The sequence below is a fragment of the Chanodichthys erythropterus genome, chromosome 17 (genome assembly GCF_024489055.1).
Source record: "Chanodichthys erythropterus isolate Z2021 chromosome 17, ASM2448905v1, whole genome shotgun sequence".
NCBI lineage: Eukaryota > Metazoa > Chordata > Actinopteri > Cypriniformes > Xenocyprididae > Chanodichthys > Chanodichthys erythropterus.
Window position 1 is genome coordinate 4,278,013 of NC_090237.1, and position 22,621 is coordinate 4,300,633.

General features: G+C 35.6%; 2 protein-coding genes across 2 annotated transcripts; both read right to left on the reverse strand.

Annotated features, from left to right (window-relative positions):
* Positions 1–505: 505 nt before the first annotated feature.
* Positions 506–2,182, reverse strand: LOC137004349 (zinc finger protein 436-like). The gene is made up of 2 exons (XM_067364599.1): positions 1,993–2,182; positions 506–1,693 (listed from the first exon to the last, which is right to left on the reverse strand). The coding sequence occupies exons 1-2, from the start codon at positions 2,075–2,077 to the stop codon at positions 600–602; spliced, it is 1,179 nt and encodes a 392-aa protein (XP_067220700.1). The 5' UTR covers positions 2,078–2,182; the 3' UTR covers positions 506–599.
* A 6,809-nt stretch (positions 2,183–8,991) lies between these two features.
* On the reverse strand, positions 8,992–21,279 carry LOC137005201 (zinc finger protein 850-like). Its single transcript, XM_067366018.1, has 5 exons — positions 21,048–21,279; positions 19,435–19,681; positions 17,468–18,715; positions 10,729–10,757; positions 8,992–10,594 (listed from the first exon to the last, which is right to left on the reverse strand). Exons 2-5 carry the CDS (start codon positions 19,517–19,519, stop codon positions 9,413–9,415), a joined length of 2,544 nt encoding a protein of 847 aa, XP_067222119.1. The 5' UTR covers positions 19,520–19,681; positions 21,048–21,279; the 3' UTR covers positions 8,992–9,412.
* Positions 21,280–22,621: the final 1,342 nt, after the last annotated feature.

Genomic DNA, 22,621 nt, shown 5'->3' on the forward strand with positions numbered 1-22,621 from the left:
CTCAGTCAGTGGCCGTGGGAGGGGTTTGAGCAGTGTGACGTCACACATCTTGTCTACTTACATTTCTTGGAAAAATATTTTTGCAGTGTTTTGTCAGCAGAAAAATTCAAAGACACATTAAATTACAGTAATACTCACTAAAGAGATATGTCTATCCCTCACAGCCTCTCTTTCATCCCTGTTAAAAATAATCAAAGATGGTGCTGCTGTGAATAAGGTCTGTTTTTTTGTTTTGTTTTGTTTTCAAATTTCACTTTCACAGACAAAGTGTTTGTGAATGTAAAAAGTCTGCAAAGTTTTATAGATCAATGTGCATGAAAAATAAAATTGTCTCATAAAAGAATGGATTTTGAACTGCCGTAACGAGTTGCCAGCAATTCCAGTCTCAATGTAACAAAAAAAAAAAAAAAAAAAAATTACATTTAGTTTTTTATTTAAAAAAGGTACAGTGTACATTAATCAACATTCATGATTGTTATTACCATTGTCAGATTAGGCCTAAAAACTAGAGAAAAAAAAAAAAATCAACAACAATACATCCAGGAATTGTAAACAACTCTGTAAAATACAAAAAATATCTGATATGAAAAAAAAGTTTCTCACTTGCAACATTTTTTTATATGAGCATGAAGGCCTCGTAAACGTGTGAAACTCTTCTCACACTGAGTACAGTGGTACGGCTTCTCTCCAGTATGAACTCGCTCATGTTTTTTCAGGTTTCCAGACTGAGTGAAAGTTTTGTTACAATATGAGCACTTGTAAGGTTTTTCTCCAGTATGAATTCTTTGGTGCCGTTTCAAATGACTAGATGTAGTAAAGCTCTTCCCACAGTCACAAAACACATGATTTCTCACTTCATCATGTGTTTTCTGGTGCTGTTTAAAACTCTTTAGCCATGAAAAACTCTTTCCACAGAAAGAACACACATAAGGCCTCTCATCTGAATGAACATTCAAGTGTTGTTTTAAATGTGATGATGAAATAAAATCTTTACCACACTGATCACAGTTAAATGGTTTTTCTCCAGAGTGATGGAGCAGATGACTTCTCAAACATGTTAAATCGCTGAAACTCTTCTCACACTTAGTACAGTAGTACGGCTTCTCTCCAGTATGAACTCGCTCATGTGATTTCAGGTGTGGAGACTGAGTGAAACTCTTGTCACAATATGAGCACTTGTAAGGTTTTTCTCCAGTATGAATTCTTTGGTGCTGTTTCAGATGACTAGATGTAGTAAAGCTCTTCCCACAGTCACAACACACATGATCTCTCACTTCATCATGCGTTTTCTGGTGCTGTTTAAAATGATCCAGCCTTGAAAAACTCCTTCCACAGAGAGAACACACATAAGGCCTCTCATCTGAATGAACCTTCAGGTGTTGTTTTAGTTGTGGTGATAAATTAAAATCTTTACCACAGTGATCACACTTGAATGGTTTTTCTCCAGAGTGACGGAGCAGATGAATTCTGAGACCTGATGCTCGAGAAAAACTCTTTTCACACTGAGTGCATGTAAATGGTTTTTCTCCAGTGTGAATTCTCATGTGTACATTAAGGGTTCCTTTTTGCGTGAAACTATTTCCACACTGTGAGCAGGTGTGCAGCTTTTTGGCTTTTGTTCCTTGATTTTTGAAGTTGCAGTGTTTTTTTATGTCATTTAGTTTGTGTCTTTGCTCCTTCACTTCCATCTGATCTAAAATAAACATATTAAGCTGTAAGAATTAGTTCAATGATAAATAAAAACACTCAACAGAAATCAAGACACCTGTCTCTGTATCAAGTATCTTTGATTTGCTAAAGTCAGTTCTGTCATTGACTTGATAATATGATTAAAACGATGATTTATACAAATGTTATCTGCAAGCATATATGCTTATATGCAAGGTTATGATCATTTAGATGCATTTCTTAATTATTTATCATCCATATATTGATTATTAATTCACATCTTCCAAAGCAGTCAACAATGAAGAATCAAGAATGAACACCAACCTATTTGTTCCTCAGTATCTTCATGTTTTACTCTGGATGGTTCTAGATCACTCATGTCTTCAATCTCCTCTTTAATAAAGTCCATCTTTAACAGTCACACAGATTTCAGCTGCTACACCTGGAGTTTGTCCTTCTCTTGTAGGATGATGTGAATATTCCCAGTATTTATTGGTAAATTGTTGTGGGAGGGGCTTCACTGCAGGTGTGGACAAATATAAAGCATTTTGATGTTTACATATTAGAAGTGTATAGAACAGCTCTACGTTGCTCATTTTTATGTAACCCAGGATATATGATGAACCTCACATTAGCGCATAATAAATAATAATGTGTAATTTTGAACAAAAACAGCAGATGGGCTGAATAAAAATGCAAATTTACTCTCTGACCGAAGGTGGCGCTTATGGGAAAGCAGAAATACAGCGGTTACTCATGAACACAATCAGCACTGTGCTTATAAACTACTTTATTAGGCGTCATACTGAGGAAAGACAAAAAGATGTCATCAAAACTTTTCTAAAGACACTCATTTCCCTTCAGATAAACATTACAATAAAAACTATACACTAATCATGTGAATTGCGTATTTCAGTGTCAGAAAAGAGAGTTTGCAGGCATGGTTTCTGGAGCCATTTATAATAGTATTTTAGTCATGTATTTAACCTGAGGGGTAAAACATTAAAATACATCGATAGGTGATTATCACATAAAGTGATGATCCTGTAGTTTGTCTGACACTAATGACGAGCTTGATGATCCAATTTACAGAAGATCTCAGATATCATCCTAATGAATGAGGTGAAAACAGGGACTGTTGAATGAGATAAAGAAGCTTTTCAGCAGCTCAATTAAACATTATGACTGTTTTGTTATATATTCTCCATTTTCCCTGTTTAAATTTTATGTAGAAACATAAAGGGACTGAGAATGATGGTTTATAGAAAGGTTGCTCATTTTACGGGAATCCAGATTTTATAAGGATGAAACAAGTCACAGGTTAAATTCTTAAATTAATATATAAATTCAACAGAAATCGAACAAGGATAAAATAAATCATACATAATATGTACAGAATGAATAGATGCTGATCAAAATTAATGATCGAATATGCAATTCTCTGTACGTTACACTACGAACAATGTACATTTAGGCAACACAAACTTAAATTCTTACATTATAAATTGATCATCTCTGGCCCTCTAACTGGAAATAAACGGCATCCGAAGAAAATATTCCACATTTATCCTTCATTTACGATCGTTAACAGCGTCACTTTTAGCTTCAAATGGTGAAAGTTTCAGCATCTCGTCTCTCACGCTTCTCAGTCTCTCGTTTTACTGCATTACCAAGAACATTATAACATACACTTAAAGTTGCATTCATAATAGCATCAAAGGAAACAACGAAGAGAGAGAGAGAGAGAGAGAGAGAGAGAAGGAAAACAAACTAGGGTCTCGCGCACTTCTCTCTTCTGCGCATCCTCAGTGCGCGCGGTGTCACGTTTCTTAAAGGGGACGCATTCAGTAAATCACATCTCCGCGCTGTTATGAAGCAAACACACTATCTATCATAATTAACAATACACAATAATTTTAATAATATGCAATATATGGATTCAACATTGTATTCACCTTCAACCAATTACAGTGACAGTATTGCTTTTTCTACATTTCACTCTTGCATCTTTGCAGCCTATATGTGGCATGACAGGAAAGATAGGCATTAGAAGTTTTCTCGGGTCCTCAAACCTGTACCTGATTGAATCAACCCGGACCCAATGTACATAAATTATTCTTTTAAAGAAAACCCCAACCCGAGACAGACCCGATAAAATTAAACCCGAGTCCGACCCAACCCGATAGCATTTAGCCTATTTTCGAACTCAACTGAACGAGACGTAAATGTCATTGACATGTGCACATCCTGCAGCCTTGCAGTCAGTCAGGAAAAACCCATAAACTGTAAAAAAGTATGGACGTAGTGTCCGTGATGTCACCCATAGAGTTCTGAACAGCAGTTTTGATGCGCAAATGAGGCCGCAGCCATCTTAGCTTCGCGTCACCGCACCTCACTCCCGGATAACTGAAAATGGGCAAAGAGGCGGGACGTAGTTGGAGCCCATGCGACTTGTTGCTGAAACCATGCCCGCCTAGCATCCATCTTAGATACTATCTAAAGTAGGCTAATTAATTTGTGTGGGGTGTGCAAATAACACAAAAAAATCAACTGGGACATCATACCTTTAATGAAATAGAGATCGCGAGATGAATCCAATCCGTTGCACTTGTATAACTCTCAAATGTTCTCTCAAACTAATTAGCACGTGTCAAAAGTATAATTTTTCAAAATAGTGCAGCAGTTTTAGTTATATCCAAGCAGTGTTGTCGAAGTTGTATATCCTCCTGGTATTGTCATTGTAGTAAATCTCAGGAACAAAACTTTTAGCCAATGCCACGACGATCCAATAATGTGTGTTCCGAATGCGAGCACATGTACACAGACTGACATCTGTCTCGAGTATGCAGCAAGCCATATATTATATAAAATAATCCAGAAAAAAGGCACAAATACGGCTGAGATGCCAAATTCAGTGGCTGAGGTAATTGCTGAGGTAACATGACGGCTCACAGACAGCAGCGCCAATCCACCTGTCACTCAAGTGACCACGCCTTTAATTATGCAGAACTTTAAGGCTTAATATAATTTAAACGGATGAGAAAAAATTCACCCCCCTCAGAGTTGTCATGAAGGGCAAAATTAGCAGTATAGACCAAAACTCAATTTGAACCAGAGTGTAAGCATGTTTTTTTCTACTGTAAACTTGGCTGTTTTAACATTATGGTCAATGAGATTCTGCTCCCTTTTGCAGCCTGTCCCTAGCGGCCAGTTGATCAATCGCAGTTTAAATTACTTCCGTATTGGCTTCACGAGAAACTGGGGGAGGTTGCCGCTTGGAAAAACCCTGGTGTCCTGCTAACTGATTTAGCCGCTGCTCCATTACTTTCATTTATTTATTTACTTTACTATTTATTAGTACTTTATATTATTGCCTACCTGATGGATACACATTATTTCTGAGTTCGGCTTTCAATTGTGACCAGTGGATTTGGTTACAAACATTTGTTCATTTTCTACAAAAATTAAAATTTTATGTTTATCTGCTTACCCCCAGTGCATCCAAGATGTAGGTTACTTTTATTCTTCAGTAAAACACAAATTATGATTTTTTAACTCCAACCGTTGGGCTGTCAGCCAAATAATGGGAGTGAATGAGAACTTGGATCAATAATAGTCGAAAAACCTTGCATAGACAAATCCAAATTAAACACTTTTAATCCATGCTGAAGGTGCTCCTTGAAACGGTAGCCAAAAATGTGGAGCAAATAAGTCTAAATGCGGAAGCAACCGTGCGCATAATCCATTGAATATAAAAGAGCGGATTCAAAGAGAACTTAGAAAAAGTGACAAAGCAGTGTCATAGAATTGTTTAAATTATAAAATTTTGTTAAATGCTGACATAGTTTAAATGAATTTGGGTCTTCTCAGGTCCATTCGGAAAAAGCACAATTATTTTAAATTACCCAAGACATTGAGGATGCTAAATTGTGAGCATATTTTTGATTTCTCAAACGGTTTGGCCGTGGCAAGGCAACAAATTTATGGCGGGATAAGGGAAACAGGAAGTGTGTTATAACTTCTGCATACATTGATTGTTTTTGATGAAACTTTAGCTGTGTGTTTGTTGTAGAAGCCCGATCAAATGGAGGTTGAACATTGTGAGTTGTAGCGCATAATAAATAGTCAAAGTTATAGCGACACCAACAGGCAGCAGGAAGTGTGTCACTTTCAAAATGCTTTGAGATCACCCTGTTTTTTTTGCTTGAAACTTCATTAGAATAATGTCAAGACATGGCGAATGTAGACCATTGAAAGGATTTTAGATATTTTCAAACACTGTTGCCATAGCAACAGATCAAACTTCAGTATTCATTTTGGATGCTCTTGCTTCAAATTACATGAAACTCAACACACGTCAGGATTGCCATTCAGTAGACATGGGTAAAGCCTTAGAAATGGGCTGGGAGGAGGGGCTTTATAGTGCCTTCTTTTGACAAAAGTTGGGAAGTTAGTCTTACCTACAGTCACCAAACTCAGTACATATATTGTTCTCATCAAGCAAGACAACTATCTAATTTAGTCATTAGCTCCGACCATCAGGAAGTCAGATATTTTAGTTAGAATATGATTTTTTTTTTTTTTTTAATAATCAGGCTCTGAGTTTTTTAAGGACTCCTCATAGGAGATTCATGCAATCACCACCAAACTCTGTCAACATGAAACAAAGACAGTGTTGCCATGGCGAGGGATTAAATTAATGACAATACAGTGAAACAGGAAGTGTCTCATAACGTGTAAAATCCTTCATTTAAAAAGAATTAAAGGTGCCCTAGAATCAAAATTTGAATTTACCTCGGCATAGTTAAATAACAAGAGTTCAGTACATGGAAAAGACATACATTGAGTTTCAAACCCCATTGCTTCCTCCTTCTTATATAAATCTCATTTGTTTAAAAGACTTCTGGAAAACACACGGATCTCAACATAACACCGACTGTTACGTAACAGTCGAGATCATTAATATGCATGACCCCAATATTTGCATATATGCCAGCCCATGTTCAAGGCATTAGACAAGGAAGGGTAGTATTAACGTCTGGATCTGTGCACAGACAAGGTAAGCCAGCAAGAACAACAGTCAAAAATGGCAGATGGAGCAATAATAACTGACATGATCCATGATAGCATGATATTTTTAGTGATATTTGTAAATTGTCTTTCTAAACGTTTCATTAGCATGTTGCTAATGTACTGTTAAATGTGGTTAAAGTTACCATCGTTTCTTACTGTATTCACGGAGACAAGAGCCGTCGCTATTTTCATTTTTAAACGTGCAGTCTATATAAAACACAACTTCATTTTTTATAAATCTCTCCAACAGTCTAGCATTAGCCGTTAGCCACAGAGCATAGCCTCAAAGTCATACAGAATCAAACGTAAACATCAAAATAAATACTTTACTCACATAATTCAAAGCATGCATGCAGCATGCATGACGAACATCTTGTAAAGATCCATTTGAGGGTTATATTAGCTGTGTGAACTTTGTAAATGCACTGTAATATAGTCCTCATGTGGCAGGGAGCAGGCGAATTAAAGGGGCGGCGCGCTGCCAAAATCAGTGTATAGTTAATTATGCCCCAAAATAGGCTGTTAAAAAAATTAATAAAAAAAAATCGATGGGGTATTTTGAGCTGAAACTTCACAGACACATTCAGGGGACACCTTAGACTTATATTACATCTTGTGAAAAAGCATTCTTGGGCACCTTTAAGATTATATGCTGTCCGCCATGCACAGGTTTCCTTAAAGCTGCAGTCCGTAACTTTTTATGGTTAAAAATTATCCAACATCAATTTTTGAGCAAGTACATAACCAGCCAGTGTTCAAAACTATCTCATTATCTTATCTCGATTCACAACGGTAAGCTTGTAATAATGTTTTATAATAAGAGCGACATGGTGGATTTCCACCGGAAATTCAAGCATGCAGCCATTCATCATTGCGTCATCACGTCCTTAAACAGAAAAGGAGGAGTTCCGTCCAGGCTAGTTGGTTTTATCACGTGAGGATGCTGCTGGTAGTGGATCATTTACCTTTCTCACCACAGTTGAAATAATTAAACTTATCATTTTGATGGTGGATTGTAATCTAGAAAGATCCAAATGACAATCATCAATGACAACTGGAGATTCACCCGTAGTCAAAAAGCAAAAGACTTTGGACTGTGGAGTGGCTACAGAAATTGAAATCTACAGGTAACGTTAATATACACTAAATACACATAGTCACGCAATGCTGATGTTGTTAACATTAACAATTTGAGAACAAAGTATAACAGTAATAATAATTTGCACAGTTTGGCATGATCCGCGCTAAGTGATCGTTAGATTTAATCATCATTGGCAGCGCAATTTATTGTAGGCCTAATGCTTTTTTCCTTAGTTGGTCAGAACAAAAGTGGCAGACATGTTACTTACTTGTTCAGATGATATTTTCCAGTGAAAATTATTATATTGGTCATACTTTTAAGATGTAGAATTTGTGATTCTGAAGTACAGTGTCCACACTGGTGCGGTGACTGACAGCAAGCATTCATCCGCGCTGACGAGCTGTGCCAAGGCACAACGCACATACAGATAACTATTCCGCAAATGACTGCAATTGCAGGTTTCAAACAGAGATGGCGACAAAGAGGAAAAATGGCGGACTGCAGCTTTAAGCCGCCAGGCTTAAGGACTTTTCAGTTGCAAAGGCAGTCTATGGAAGGCAATCTGACAGCATTTGGTCATCAAAAAGATCTTTCTTTGTGTTCCGAAGATGAACAAAAGTCTTATGGGTTTAGAATAACATGAGGGTGAATAATTAATGACAAAATTTTCATTTTAGGGTGAACTAAACCTTTAACGTGATCAGGCTTTAAAGTACGTACTCTTTTAGTGCTCAATACTCAGTACTTTTTGATATTAAGTACCTACTCAGAGAGTATGCAGTATTGAACATACTCTCCATTAACACTGCATGCCTCCCGCAGGTAAGAACATACCACTTGCAATACAAAAACGACACCTACTGGTTACTCCAGGATACTACACACACGGATGACGTGAAAGAGTTTTTTGCTTCTGTTCTAGTTGTTGTGAGACATTCTCTTCAGTTTTTCAATAGTTGTTTTTTTTTTTTTTTTTTTTTCCAGTAATGAAATCCTAATGATTGTGCTGTAAATCTATTATTTTTCTACACACTTACAACTTACTGCAGTACTGGGACATTTAAAACGATCTGTAAATAATGCAAATTGTCAAGAGATTGTTTGTTGTTTCATGTTTTACAGCTTTTAATATTTTCTAACTGAATCCACCAAATTGGGTGAACTGAAGCTTTTGTTTCTAAGGAGTCAGTAATGAAAGATAAAAATGAACTCCAACCTCTTTGTATGATACAAGACCTAATCATTTGGTTGAGAATCCCAAACATTTATCACAATATTAAGATAGAATGATCAAAAAAAAAAAAAAAAATCATTAACATGATTGAAACTATATAACTCATTCTCTGTGTTCATTAAATAATTTATTTCTCATAATTGTATGTACTATTGTAAGACAATATAGTACACTTAGTAAATAAGTAAATTACATGAATATATCTAATTGAAGACTGACATAATTTAGCACACAACCCATCCTGACAAAAAAAAAGAAACTATGACAACTACTTCATTTACACTGTGAGTGTAAAGTGGAAAAATTTCATATTTTATCTCACAGTATTTACTATTTGACATGAAAACAAATGTTGATCACTTACAACATTTTTTCATATGAGTGTGAAGGCTTGATGAATGTTTGAAACTCACTTCACACTGAGTACAGTGGTATGGCTTTTCTCCAGTATGAATTCGCTCATGTGATTTCAGATTTCCAGACTGAGCAAAACTCTTGTCACAATATGAGCACTTGTAAGGTTTTTCTCCAGTATGAATTCTATGGTGCTGTTTCAGTTCACTGGTTGTAGTAAAGCTTTTCCCACAGTCAAAGCACACATGATCTCTCACTTCATCATGCGATTTCTGGTGCCGTTTAAAACAGTTCATCCATGAAAAACTCTTTCCACAGAAAGAACACACATAAGGCTTCTCATCTGAATGAACTTTTAGGTGTTGTTTTAGATTTGACAACAAAATAAAATCTTTACCACACTCATTACAGTTAAATGGTTTTTCTCCAGAGTGAATATAGAGATGATTTTTTAAGCCTATTGCCTCTTTGAAACTCTCTCCACAATGAGTACAGCAGTATGACTTCTCTCCAGTATGAAGTCGCTCATGTGATTTCAGGTGTCCAGACTGAGTGAAACTCTTGTCACAATATGAGCATTTGTAAGGTCTTTCTCCAGTATGAATTCTTTGGTGCTGTTTTAGATGACTAGATGTAGTAAAGCTCTTCCCACAGTCATAACACACATGATCTCTGACTTCATTATGTGTTTTCTGGTGGAGTTTAAACTTATCCAGCCTTGAAAAACTCTTTCCACAGAAAAAACACACATAAGGCCTCTCACCTGAATGAACTTTCAGGTGTTTTTTTAGATCTGATGGCATAATAAAATCTTTACCGCACTGATCACAGTTAAATAGTTTTTCTCCAGAGTGACATTGCAGATGATAACTGAGACCTGATGATTGAGAAAATCTCCTTCCACACTGAGTGCATGTATACGGTTTTTCTCCAGTGTGAACTCTCATGTGTCTATTTAGGTTTCCTTTATTTTGGAAACTCTTTCCACACTTTGAGCAGGTGTACAGCTTTTTGTCTTCTGTTTCTTGAGTTTTGAAGTCACTGTGTGTCTTTAAATCATTTAGTGTGTGTATTTGCTCTGTCACTTTCTTCTGGTCTTCTGTTTGTTCCTCAGTATCTTCATGTTTTATTCTGGATGGTTCTGAAACACTCATGTCTTCAATCTCCTCTTTAATAAACTCCATCTTTAACAGTCACACAGATTTCAGCTGTTACACCTGGAGTTTGTCCTTCTCTTGTAGGATGATGTGAATATTCCCAGTATTTATTGGTGAATTGTTGTGGGAGGAGCTTCACTGCAGATGTGAACTGTGATCACTGTGTGATACTGATCCCACAGGACCAGATCTGGAAAAATCAAAAAGTAGTTACTGAATTGATTCTGGATTAATTAATAGCAAACACATATGGTGCCATTCAATTTATCTAGAATTGTACATAAATACAATTCTATTTATGTTGACACTTGTAATGTGTTAATTCATTCTTATTTTACTCACAATTGCAATAAATTACCTAATAAAAACACTACTCAATAAATTGAGTAAGCAAACAATGTGGTGAGATAATTGTAATTAAAAAAAAAAAAAAACTTTCCCCTTCAGCTGAGTATTCATTCATACAACTGTGAATTAAGTGACTGAGATTGATGATACAAAAGGAAATAATCCAACACTTGATAATCAAAATCTGGATAACAAGTACTATGCAACATTATGATAATTTAGATGGAGTACCACTTCTAATCACTATTAACAGTGTTTACTGGAATGTATTTGAAGCAGGTAATACAATTTATTATCTGTCAAAATGATGGTAATCTCTTTGAAATATAATCATTAACGAACATTTTGATTAAGACAACGTATGTTACAAGGTGGATATCGTTCATTTCACTGAAAGTTAAAGCTTTCTTATTTGGTGAATTGCTGTGAGGGACACCAGATCTGCCCAATTCAAGGTTGCTGAGTTTATACTTAATGCAGAATCTTGAGAAAATGAGGCCCAGGCCATGATGAACATTGAATAAAAATTATTTATTCATTTTCAGTTAAATTTCAATTAAATTCAGCCTCACACGAAAACTTCAATCGATAATGAAAATATTTAATAAAAACCAAAAGGTAAAATAAAAATCAGAAATCGAACATCTATGATAAGAACATTCTGGAATCTGAGTATAGTAATTTGCAAGAAAATCATTAGAAGTGGCGCCAACGAGACAACAAGATGCAAGTCAGGATAGCAGGAAAGGGTACCAATTGAGAAAATGAGCCAAGTTTTATCCCCTAAGATTGGAAAAACTTACATCACCCTTCCAGATCTTGTTTGGATAGATAAGAAAGTCAAAATGAACCTTTCCGTTGTTTTGGAGGTTTTAAAAAAAATTCATGACATTTGATGATTTCCTGCTATCCACACAGTCATTGGATAATTTCTATGGTCTCATGAAAATTGACATTATCAAACAGAGCACACACTCCCAAAAATAGGCCCAAAAAGGTGGGTTAACACCTTCATCTGAACAATACAATAACAAGTTAACATTTTTCAAAGATCCCCTTTCATTTAAATACAGAGATACAAAATATTACTGCAGAAAAAGTACATCATGTGATCCATTCTAAGAACATCTACGCTCTGGTAAAATTTTGGCAGGAACCCAACTCAACCACAAAGGTATCAAGCCCTTTTTTACCCAGAAAACTTAAAGTTCACTTGGAGTTCAACAGGTGAAAGTAACACAATGAAGATCAAAATAACAAAAAGAGCATAATATGAAGTAAATATGTGGTTTTACTTGAATATAAGTGATTATATGTGCGTAATTTAAGTAAGATGATATGAATACTTGAAATCATAAGTAGCATTAAAAATCATAACCAATAAATGATAATAAGTGATTAAAAATTATTAATAATGAATGATTAACATAGAATATGAATAAATGAATATGCATAAATGATTGTAGACCATTTTGGACGAATACTGAAATACATTAATAATTACACTTCTTAAATTAAGTGGCCAAGTGTGCTTGACTTCAAAAATATGGAGCATTCTGATATGGTTATTTTTAGTGGCATTTAAAAAACAGCTCTATAGGAAGATTGCTCCTTTTTTGTGACCCCAGTTTTTATGAGGATTAAACAAGTCACAGGTTAAATTCTTCCATTAATATATCAATTGGACAGAAATCATACACAATATGTACAGATTGAATAGGCCTAGAGGCTGATCAAAATTAATGACTATATTTAATTCTCTGTACGTTACACTACGAACAATGTTTAGGCAACACAAACAATTCTTACAGTAGAAATTGAACATCTCTGACCTGCAGACTGGAAATATACGGCATCCGAAGAAAATATTCCACATTGTCCTTCATTCACGATCGTTAACAGCGTCACTTTCAGCTTCAAATGGTGAGTTTCGGCACTCGTAACGTCTCTCGCGCTTCTCTCTTCTTTATTGTATTAACAAGAACATGAACATAACATACACTTACAAGGGATCACAATGTATTCGACTGTTACATTCATAATAGCGTCAAAAGAAACAACAACAAAAAAAGGAGAATAAAGAAAAAAATATAGAAGCGCTCTCGCGCTTCTCCCTTCTGCGCATCCTCAGTGCGTGCGGTGTCATATTTCTTAAAGGGGCCGCATATTCTTAAAGGGGTAGTTCGCTACTAAATGAAAATTCTGTCATTAATTAATCACCCTCACGTCGTTCCAAACCCGTAAGACTTTCGTTTATCTTCTGAACACAATGAAGATCTTTTTGATGACAAAATGCTGTCAGATCCTTCCAGCTTTTGCAGCTGAATGCTTCAAAATATCATAAAGAGATTGGAAAAGTAATCTGTGTAGTCGATCACTTGTTATGATGAACAGATATGTTTTAGACTTTTACTCGCATGTTAACACTGATCAGCGAAAATAAGCAGAAGCTCAACCGAGCCTGAACTACACACAAGAACAAACATCTTCTTGAAGCCCAAACGTGCAATGTAACCAATGAGGTTCATTCTCATGTGTGACGCAGCACATCTGAGCTTCCAGAAGAGGTTTGTCCTAGTGCATTCTTCAAGTTCATTGCTTAATGCTTCATTAAACATGTTACAACTTCCTAATTTTGGTTTAGGGTTAGAAGAGGCAACACTGAGATTGTGATCTTTATATGTGCTGGTGATGGCTATCGGTTCTAACTAACAGAAACAAAACATACAAAAGAGGCGCTCACTTCTAAGCTGGTGTGTCTATACATCAAAGTCACTGGGTGTTGCAACATGTACGTCACGTGACATACTACCTGTCCAGTTTTCCTCTGGGGCGAGGTGAAAATCATCAATGAAATATCAAAGATAACAAATGATAAGGAAATGAAAAAATGGCAAAAAGTAAATGAGATGACCACTCTAAACTGTACGAAGTAATAATGTCACTAAACATAACAAAACTAACAAAAGGGCAGATTAAACAACAATCACAAAGGAACAGGAAAGCAAAGCTATCTTTGCCTGCATCCTTTCGCTCTTTTAAAAGCTGGCGCCAGACAGGATTGGCAGCAGAAACCATGACGTCATTTGTTAATAATGACTGACAGCTTCCTTAATCAATAGCCGCCCCATGTAGGCGTGCCTAAGAAATTGACAGGAGGAGGGAGAGAGAGAAAACACAGAGACGCATACACAACTACAGACGTAACAAAACTTTAAAAAAGTAGGTAAAATTCAATTTGTTTAAAAAACAAAAACCAAAAAAACTTTTTTTGTTAAAAAAAATCACATTATATTTTCTGGGGTCTCTGGGGACCCTAACAGCCTGAGTGTACATCCCAAATGAATAGCGTATAAGGGTTAAAATAGCATGATGTGACACTTTAATCTCTGCACATTTACAGAGCAAATACACTATCATCTAACATATGACTTCGACAGTCTAGTCACCTGAACTTGGTTACAGTTGCCATAAAACTATACTATTATATATGGCAAATTATATTATATATATATATATAATAGTTCCTACTTCATTTAATTGATTGACAAATAAAACTGAATTATTTTTTTCCATTTCATTATTTAAATTATAATACAATATTTATAATACACGTTAGTACCCAAGCTTCAAACAGTTGAGAATAAAACAAAACAAAAAATCAATAATACAATACAAAAACACAAAAAATGCTGAACATTGCAATACAACTTAATCAATACAATAAAAAAACTAATCATCTCAATGTGTGTAGGCAGTGCATTAGCAAGTGCATTCCATAACTTGCAGCAACAGGGGAGGCTCTTTCATCCATGGATTTTAATCTACAGGGTGGTTATGAACATGATAAGAATTTTGTATAGTATGTTTATCCTTTATAAGTACTTTTCATGGTCAGATTGGAAATTATTAATTAATATGTTAACTAATGAAGCCTTATGTCACTAGGTTTTACTGTAAAATAACAAATAATAAGAACATTTTCAATCATTAGGGCATGATGTAGTCCATATTAAAATATAAAAAAATTTAAGTTTGAAAATAAATAGCCCATTAAGACTTTAAGAATTAAATATTTGGTGCTGTGATGAACAACATTGCTAATACAAAAAAAAAAACAAAAAAAAATGAATGGCTGTTTGAAGCATTTTAAAAACTGTTCAGTAGCCAGCTGCTTTTGTTAACTATAGGTTTCTGGGGTAACCGCTGCATTTCTGCATTTCTCCTTCTCTTGTAGGATGATGTGAATATTCCCAGTATTTATTGGTTAATTGTTGTGGGAGGAGCTTCACTGCAGGTGTGAACTGTGATCACTATGTGATACTGACCAGATCTGTGACAATCATTTACTGAATGTTTAAATACATTTGAATTCAGTGAACATATGTTTTCTGTCAGGAATATGGATTATTTGATACAAGTTAGATTTTAATTGCATTTAAAACAAGGTTTGTTTAATTCTTGTCCATAGTCTGACAGAAATAACAGGACCATCATGTTTAACTGAGCTGCTGAAAAGCCTTTTTGTCTCCAAAAGTTCCCCGTTTTCATCTCATTCATTATGGTTATGTTGGATCTTCTGTAAAGCAAAATTTATTTATGTGAAAAGACTGAAACGGAGTCCGTGGAAAAAATCTCTGCCAACATATTATTACACTCTAACATTAATTAATAATAAACCAGGACAAACAACACATTTCATTACATTAATTAATACTAAGACACATTAACTCTGTATTCTGAGAAACATCTCTCACCTGCAGACTGGAAATAATACGGCATCCGAAGAAAATATTCCACATTTGTCCTTCTTTCATGATCGTTAACAGCATTCCAGCTGGTGAAAGTTTCACTCATCTGGTATTACACGCTTCTCTCTTCTGCGCATCCTCAGTGCATGCAGTGTCATGTCCCTTAAAGGGGCCGCATTTTGCTTAAGCACCCCTCTGCTTTTTCGAATATTATTACCTTTCAGCCAATGTCTTATATAGAGTTTGTGAATGTAAAAGGTCTATAATTCATTCTCTGTGTTCATTAAAGGGCACCTATTATGCCCCTTTTTACAAGATTTAATATTGGTCTTGGGTGTCCCCAGAATGTATTTGTGAAGTTTCAGCACAAAATACCCCACAGTTAATTTATTATAACCATTTGAAAATGTCATTTTTGTGGCCTGTTTTAAATAGAGCTGTTTTGGTGTGTACCACCTTAAATATAAATGAGCTGCATATCCTGCCCTGCCTTTGGATGAGGGCGTAACTTGCATACCTATGGCAATAAACAGTCGGTAGAAGCAGAATGGCTGAGAATGAGAGACCCGCTGTTTTGTATGGCATTCAGCCGTACATGTTTGAACCGGAATCAGACCCAGATGATGAAGAGACTCCGGCAGAAGAAACACAATTGAGAATGGAGCAGGACGTCTCTGAATGGTTATTTGATACATTTATGTACTTATAGAGTTTTAATCGCATCCCCTTTGCAGTTATGGATGTGCAACACACACACACACACTGTGATAACGTTCGCGCAGTTTTTTGAAACTACAAACACAAATACTGTGATAACGTTTGCTAAGTATATTAGATACACACTATACAAACAAGGTTTAAGTTGTATACACAGACATTCTACGACGACGACAACAACTTTAGACGCATTTGTTATTGAATTGGCTGACATCGACTGAAATGACTATTTGCTCAAAAAACATTAAATGCACTTACTTCTTCTGGAGGTGACGTTGGATCGCGAACAGTAGGCAACGATCCACACTTGAGGATTAACTTTGAAGCAAAACCAGCTTTGAATTGACCTTCGTTCTCAAAACAGTCAGTCAAAAAATGATTCGCGCAAATATAAACGTATTTTGGAATTTTGAGTGGCGCCTTTCCTTCGTAAATAAAATTCATTCTGATGTCGGAAGTAAGTGAAAACTACTATGTTCATTATTACATCCCACAACAGAACACTTATGTTTCTTAGGAGACATTACCGGCTGTCGTTGAAACAATGGAGGATTATTGACAGATCACCGACGGCGGGGTCTATGCCAAAACCAGATTGTCAATCAAACCACGTGGGTGGGGCTTAGCGCAATTCTACGTCACAGTGAGAGCAATCTTAGAACAGGGCGTTCTGAGACAGTGCTTATGAATTATTGAGATTGTAAAAAAAAACACTGGGTGGATTTTCCTCATTCTAGGGTGGTTTTGCTCACACACTGCCAACACACATTTATGGTCAAACACCATGTAAAAGTGAATTTTGCATAATAGGTGTCCTTTAAATAAATCGATCAAGACAAGATGTTGTTTCTGTTTTATTTCTCATAATTGCATGTACAATCAGATAATTTAGTACACTTAGAAAATATGAAAATGACATGAATATATCTTATTGTAGATCTATGTAGCACACAATCAACCCTGACAGAAAATAAAAACACAGCTTTATTTACACTGTAAGAAATGTTGACTGTCGAGTGGAAAAACTCAATAGTTTATCTCACTGTTTTCATGTCAAACAGTAAATACTATGTTGTTCACCTACATATTTCATTATGAATGTGAAGGCTTGATAAACGTTTAAAACTCTTCTCACACTGAGTACAGTGGTACGGCTTCTCTCCAGTATGAACTCGCTCATGTGATTTCAGGTGTCCAGACTGAGTGAAACTCTTGTCACAATATGAGCACTTGTAAGGTCTTTCTCCAGTATGAATTCTTTGGTGTTGTTTCAGAATGTCAATTGTAGTAAAGCTTTTCCCACAGTCCGAACACACATGATCTCTCACTTCATCATGTGTTTTCTGGTGCAGTTTAAAACTCTTTTGCCATAAAAAACTCTTTCCACAGAAAGAACACACATAAGGCTTCTCATCTGAATGAACTTTGAGGTGTCTTTTTAGATTTGATGACCAATTAAAATCTTTACCACACTGTTCACACTTGAACGGCTTTTCTCCAGAGTGAATAAACAGATGAGTTTTTAAACCTGTTGCATCTTTGAAACACTCTCCACACTGGGTACAGTGGTACGGCTTCTCTCCAGTATGAAGTCGCTCATGAGATTCCAGGTTTCCAGACTGAGTGAAACTCTTGTCACAATATGAGCACTTGTGAGGTCTTTCTCCAGTATGAACTTGCTCATGCATTTTTAGGTTTCTAGAATGACTGAAACTCTTGTCACAAAATGAGCACTTGTAAGGTCTTTCTCCAGTATGAATTCTTTGGTGCAGCTTCAGATCACCAGTTGTAGTAAAGCTCTTCCCACACTCAGAACATACATGATCTTTCACTTCATTATGTGTTTTCTGGTGCTGTTTCAAACCGTCCAGTCGTGAAAAACTCTTTCCACAGAGAGAACACACATAAGGCCTCTCACCTGAATGAACTTTGAGGTGTTTTTTTAGATTTGCTGACCAATTAAAATCTTTACCACACTGATCACATTTAAATGGTTTATCTCTAGAATAACGGAGCAGATGATAACTGAGACCTGATGCTTGAGAAAAACTCTTTCCACACTGAGCGCATATATACGGTTTTTCTCCAGTGTGAATTCTCATGTGTACATTAAGGTTTCCTTTATTTGTGAAATTCTTTCCACACTGAGTGCATGTATATTTCTTTCCCGTGTGAATTCTTATATGTGTCTTAAGGCTTCCTTTATTTTTGAAACCCTTTCCACACTGTGAGCAGGTGTGCAACTTTTGGGCTTTAGTTCCTTGAGCTTTGAAGTCAGAATGTTTCTTTACTTCATTTAACGTGTGTCTTTGCTCCTTCACTTCCATCCGGTCTAAAATAAACACATTAAGCTGTTAGAATCAATTCAATAAGATTAAATGTGAAAATTAAAAACACTTAACAGAAAACAAGACACCTGTCTGTGTATCAAGTATCTTTGATGTGCAATTGTTAATTCTGTCATTCATTTGTTAATACGGTTAAAACTGGGTTATGATCATTTAGATGCACCAAAGCAGTCAACAATTATGGAGACCCTCACATGACATGCAAAAAAAAAAAAAAAAAAAAGAGTAAATTGTGCACACAATTTACTAATTTGTTCCCTCGATTTATAAATAGTAAACACAGAAGCGCTGCAATGTAAATATTGTAGAAGACTGACAGGGAAGAGACGAATTGTTGAATAAAGGTGTTATTTTTGTTTTGTTTTTTCGCACACAAAAAGTATTTTCGTCACTTCATAATATTAAGGTTAAACCACTGTAGTCATGTTGAGTATTTTAACAATGTTTTTACTACTTTTCTGGACCTTGATGTGTTAATTTCATTGCTTTATATTGAGGATAAAAAAAAAACTTTTGGATTTCATGATTTTATCAAAAATATCTTATTTTGTCTAACGGGTGCGAAACAACATCATTAATGACAGAAATTTCTTTTTTGGTGAACAAACTAATTAGTAAATCATACGCATGATTAAGCATACTATTTTTTTTTTTCCATGTGTTGGGCTCCATAAACAATGAAGAATCAAGAACGGACACCAACCTATTTGTTCCTCAGTATCTTCATGTTTTATTCTGGATGGTTCTGGATCACTCATGTCTTCAATCTCCTCTTTAATAAACTCCATCTTTAAAAGTCACACAGATTTCAGCTGCTACACCTGGAGTTTGTCCTTCTCTTGTAGGATGGTGTGAATATTCCCAGTATTTATTGGTGAACTGTTGTGGGAGGAGCTTCACTGCAGGTGTGAACTGTAATCACTGTGTGATACTGGACCACAGGACCAGATCTGGAAAAATCAAAGATAGTTACTGAATTTATACTGGATTACTTTAACAACAAACACACACATATGGTGTCTTTAATTTAATTTAAATATAGAGCATTTAGATTGTTACATATTAGTAGTGTATAAAACAGCTCTACAGATCTGATTATAAAATAAAAAGTACCCCACTGATCACAGTTGAATGTCTTTTCTCAAAAGTGACGAAGTAGATGATTGAGGTCTGTGAAACTCCACAAGGAGAGAATGTGTGCAGCTTTGAAGTTCAGATGTTTCTCTTATACTTCATTCAGTTCCTGTCTTTAAACTTTTACTTCAACCTGGTCTAAAAGTAACATATTAAGTTGTTAAAATCAGTTCAAGTGAACTCTGATCAAGTATGAGATCTTTGATGTTGCAAAGGTTCGTTCTGTCATTCACTTGATGTGAGCTGGAACTGTTTGTAGAATTCAGCTCGCAGTCTGACATTTCTCTATCTCTGTATGTTAATATCTATTTTTTATTTTCTGTGTGTAAGGCTGCACAGACAAGAATGGTGTGGAGTCTGACCCTTTCCTCTCATCTCCTTTGTTATAAGAAAGGGAAATTGAGTTCACTTGCAGGAGAGCAAGGCAAAGATGAAAGAAATATTGCGTTTTGTTCCAAAAATGTCTCATATATGGAACTGTTATTGTCTGAATGTCTTTATTGCATATCTATATGATGTAATGCATATTTCTGATGAATCCCTGTACCACCACTGATAAGTTTATATTGGTATAATACAACTTGAGAAAAGCTCAAGTTTTCTCCCTCAGCTGAGTAATTATCAACCATCAACTAAAGGACTGAGAATAATGGCACAAAAGGAAATAATCTAACACTTGATAAATTATACTGAAAATGCATCTATTTATCATCTCTTTATCACTCATTATTTCACTTATATACAGTATAGCTTTCTTATTTTGTGAATTGTTGTGAGGGACACCAGATCTGCCAAATGCAAGGTTATGAGTTTATACTGAAATACTTTTATAATTACACGTCTTAACTTAAATAGTCATAGGCCTCTGTGCTTGATTTTAGAAATATATATAGCATTTTGATATGGTTATTTATTAGTAGCATTTAAAACGGAGGTTGCTCATTCTTATGTGACTCCAGATTTTATAAAGATGAAACGAGTCAAAGTTTCAATTATTCAATTAATATATGAATTCAACAGAAAGCTAACAAAAAGATAACAGAAATCATAAACAGTATGTACAGACTTAATAGAGGCTGAGCCAAATTAATGACTATATAATTCTCTATACGTTTCACTTCGAACAATGTACAATTAGGCGACGCAAACATCAAATCTTACTTTATAAAGAACATCACTGACCTGCAGACTGGAAATATACGGCATCCGGGGAAAATATATTCCACATTTGTCCTTCATTCGCGATCGTTAACAGCGTCACTCAACAAGACAATTAACATAAGGCTATACACTTATAGGAAACCACAATGTATTCGATTTCATTCATATTAGCGTCAAAGGAAACAACAAAAAGAAAAAGAAAAAACTGAAAAGAAAGAAAACAAATCTGTAAAGGGGATCTGGCGTCTCTCTCTTTTGCGCATGCTCAGTGCGTGAGGTATCATATTTCTTAAAGGGGCCGCAATCAGTAAATCACATTTCACTGTTTTGAAGCAAAGGGGTATAACAATCAGTCGCGGCTCGTCTGTAAGGGCAGAATATTCATCCACACATAGAAACTCTGTATAAGCTGAATCAATAAAAAATTGAAAATATGTTCTGCATTCTGCAACGGACTTTCAAGACTATTTTAAGTTTATTTAATGGTTTATTTAATGTATGGCTTCAGCAAGCAATAGTCAGCCAACAATTTTAATAACAAAATCCATTTATAAATAAAATAGCCAGTGAACAGAATATGAACAATACACAAGGTAAATAATCGTAGGCGCCGCATGTGTAAGGCTGGGCAAGGTTTCTCATTCAAACAATTGCCTGACTGCTTAAGTTGCCCACAACTGCTGGTCTAGAATCAGTTTCTCCATAATAATATTGGTGATTTTCTCAGCCTGTTAACACTAATGATGTCACCATAATTGATAAGGTGAAAACAGGGAACTTGACCTTATTCAGAGCAGCACCATGACATGTATGGAAGCAAGACTGTAAGGGATAGACTCAACATGTTTTCAGTGGCATCTACTGTAAAAAGCTGCATAAATCTCCTAGATCACTTCACAGCTGATATTGTCAGGAGTTTGTCAACTGAAAATTATATTTTTAGATATTTTTGCAGTGTTTCGTCAACTGAACAATCCAAAAATGCATTAAATAACAGTATAGCCAATTGAATAGATGCATGCCCATCCCTCACAGCCTAACTTTCATTTCAATTAAAAACTAAAGATGCCACTGGTGTGAAAAAGTTTTTTTGGAATTACATAAAGATGCTTTTTAACAGCTCAGTTAAAGGGATAGTTCACCCAAAAATGAAAATTTGATGTTTATCAGCTTACCCCCAGTGCATCCAAGATGTAGGTGACATTTTTTCTTCAGTCGATCACAAATGATGATTTTTAACTGCAACCGCTGCCCTTTGTCATTCAAATAATTGCAGTAGATGGGAACTTCATCTATAAGAGTGAATAAACCTTGCTTAGACAAATCCAAATGAAACCCTGCGGCTTGTGACGACACATTAATGTCCTAAGACACGAAACGATCGGTTTGTGAGAGAAACCGAAAAGTATTTATATCATTTTTTTATATAAATTTTGTCGTCACAAGCCGCAGGGTTTTCATTTGGATTTGCAATTACTGCAATTATTTGAATGACAAAGGGCAGCGGTTGTAGTTAAAAATCATCATTTGTGATCGACTGAAGAAAAAATGTCACCTACATCTTGGATGCACTGGGGGTAAGCAGATAAACATCA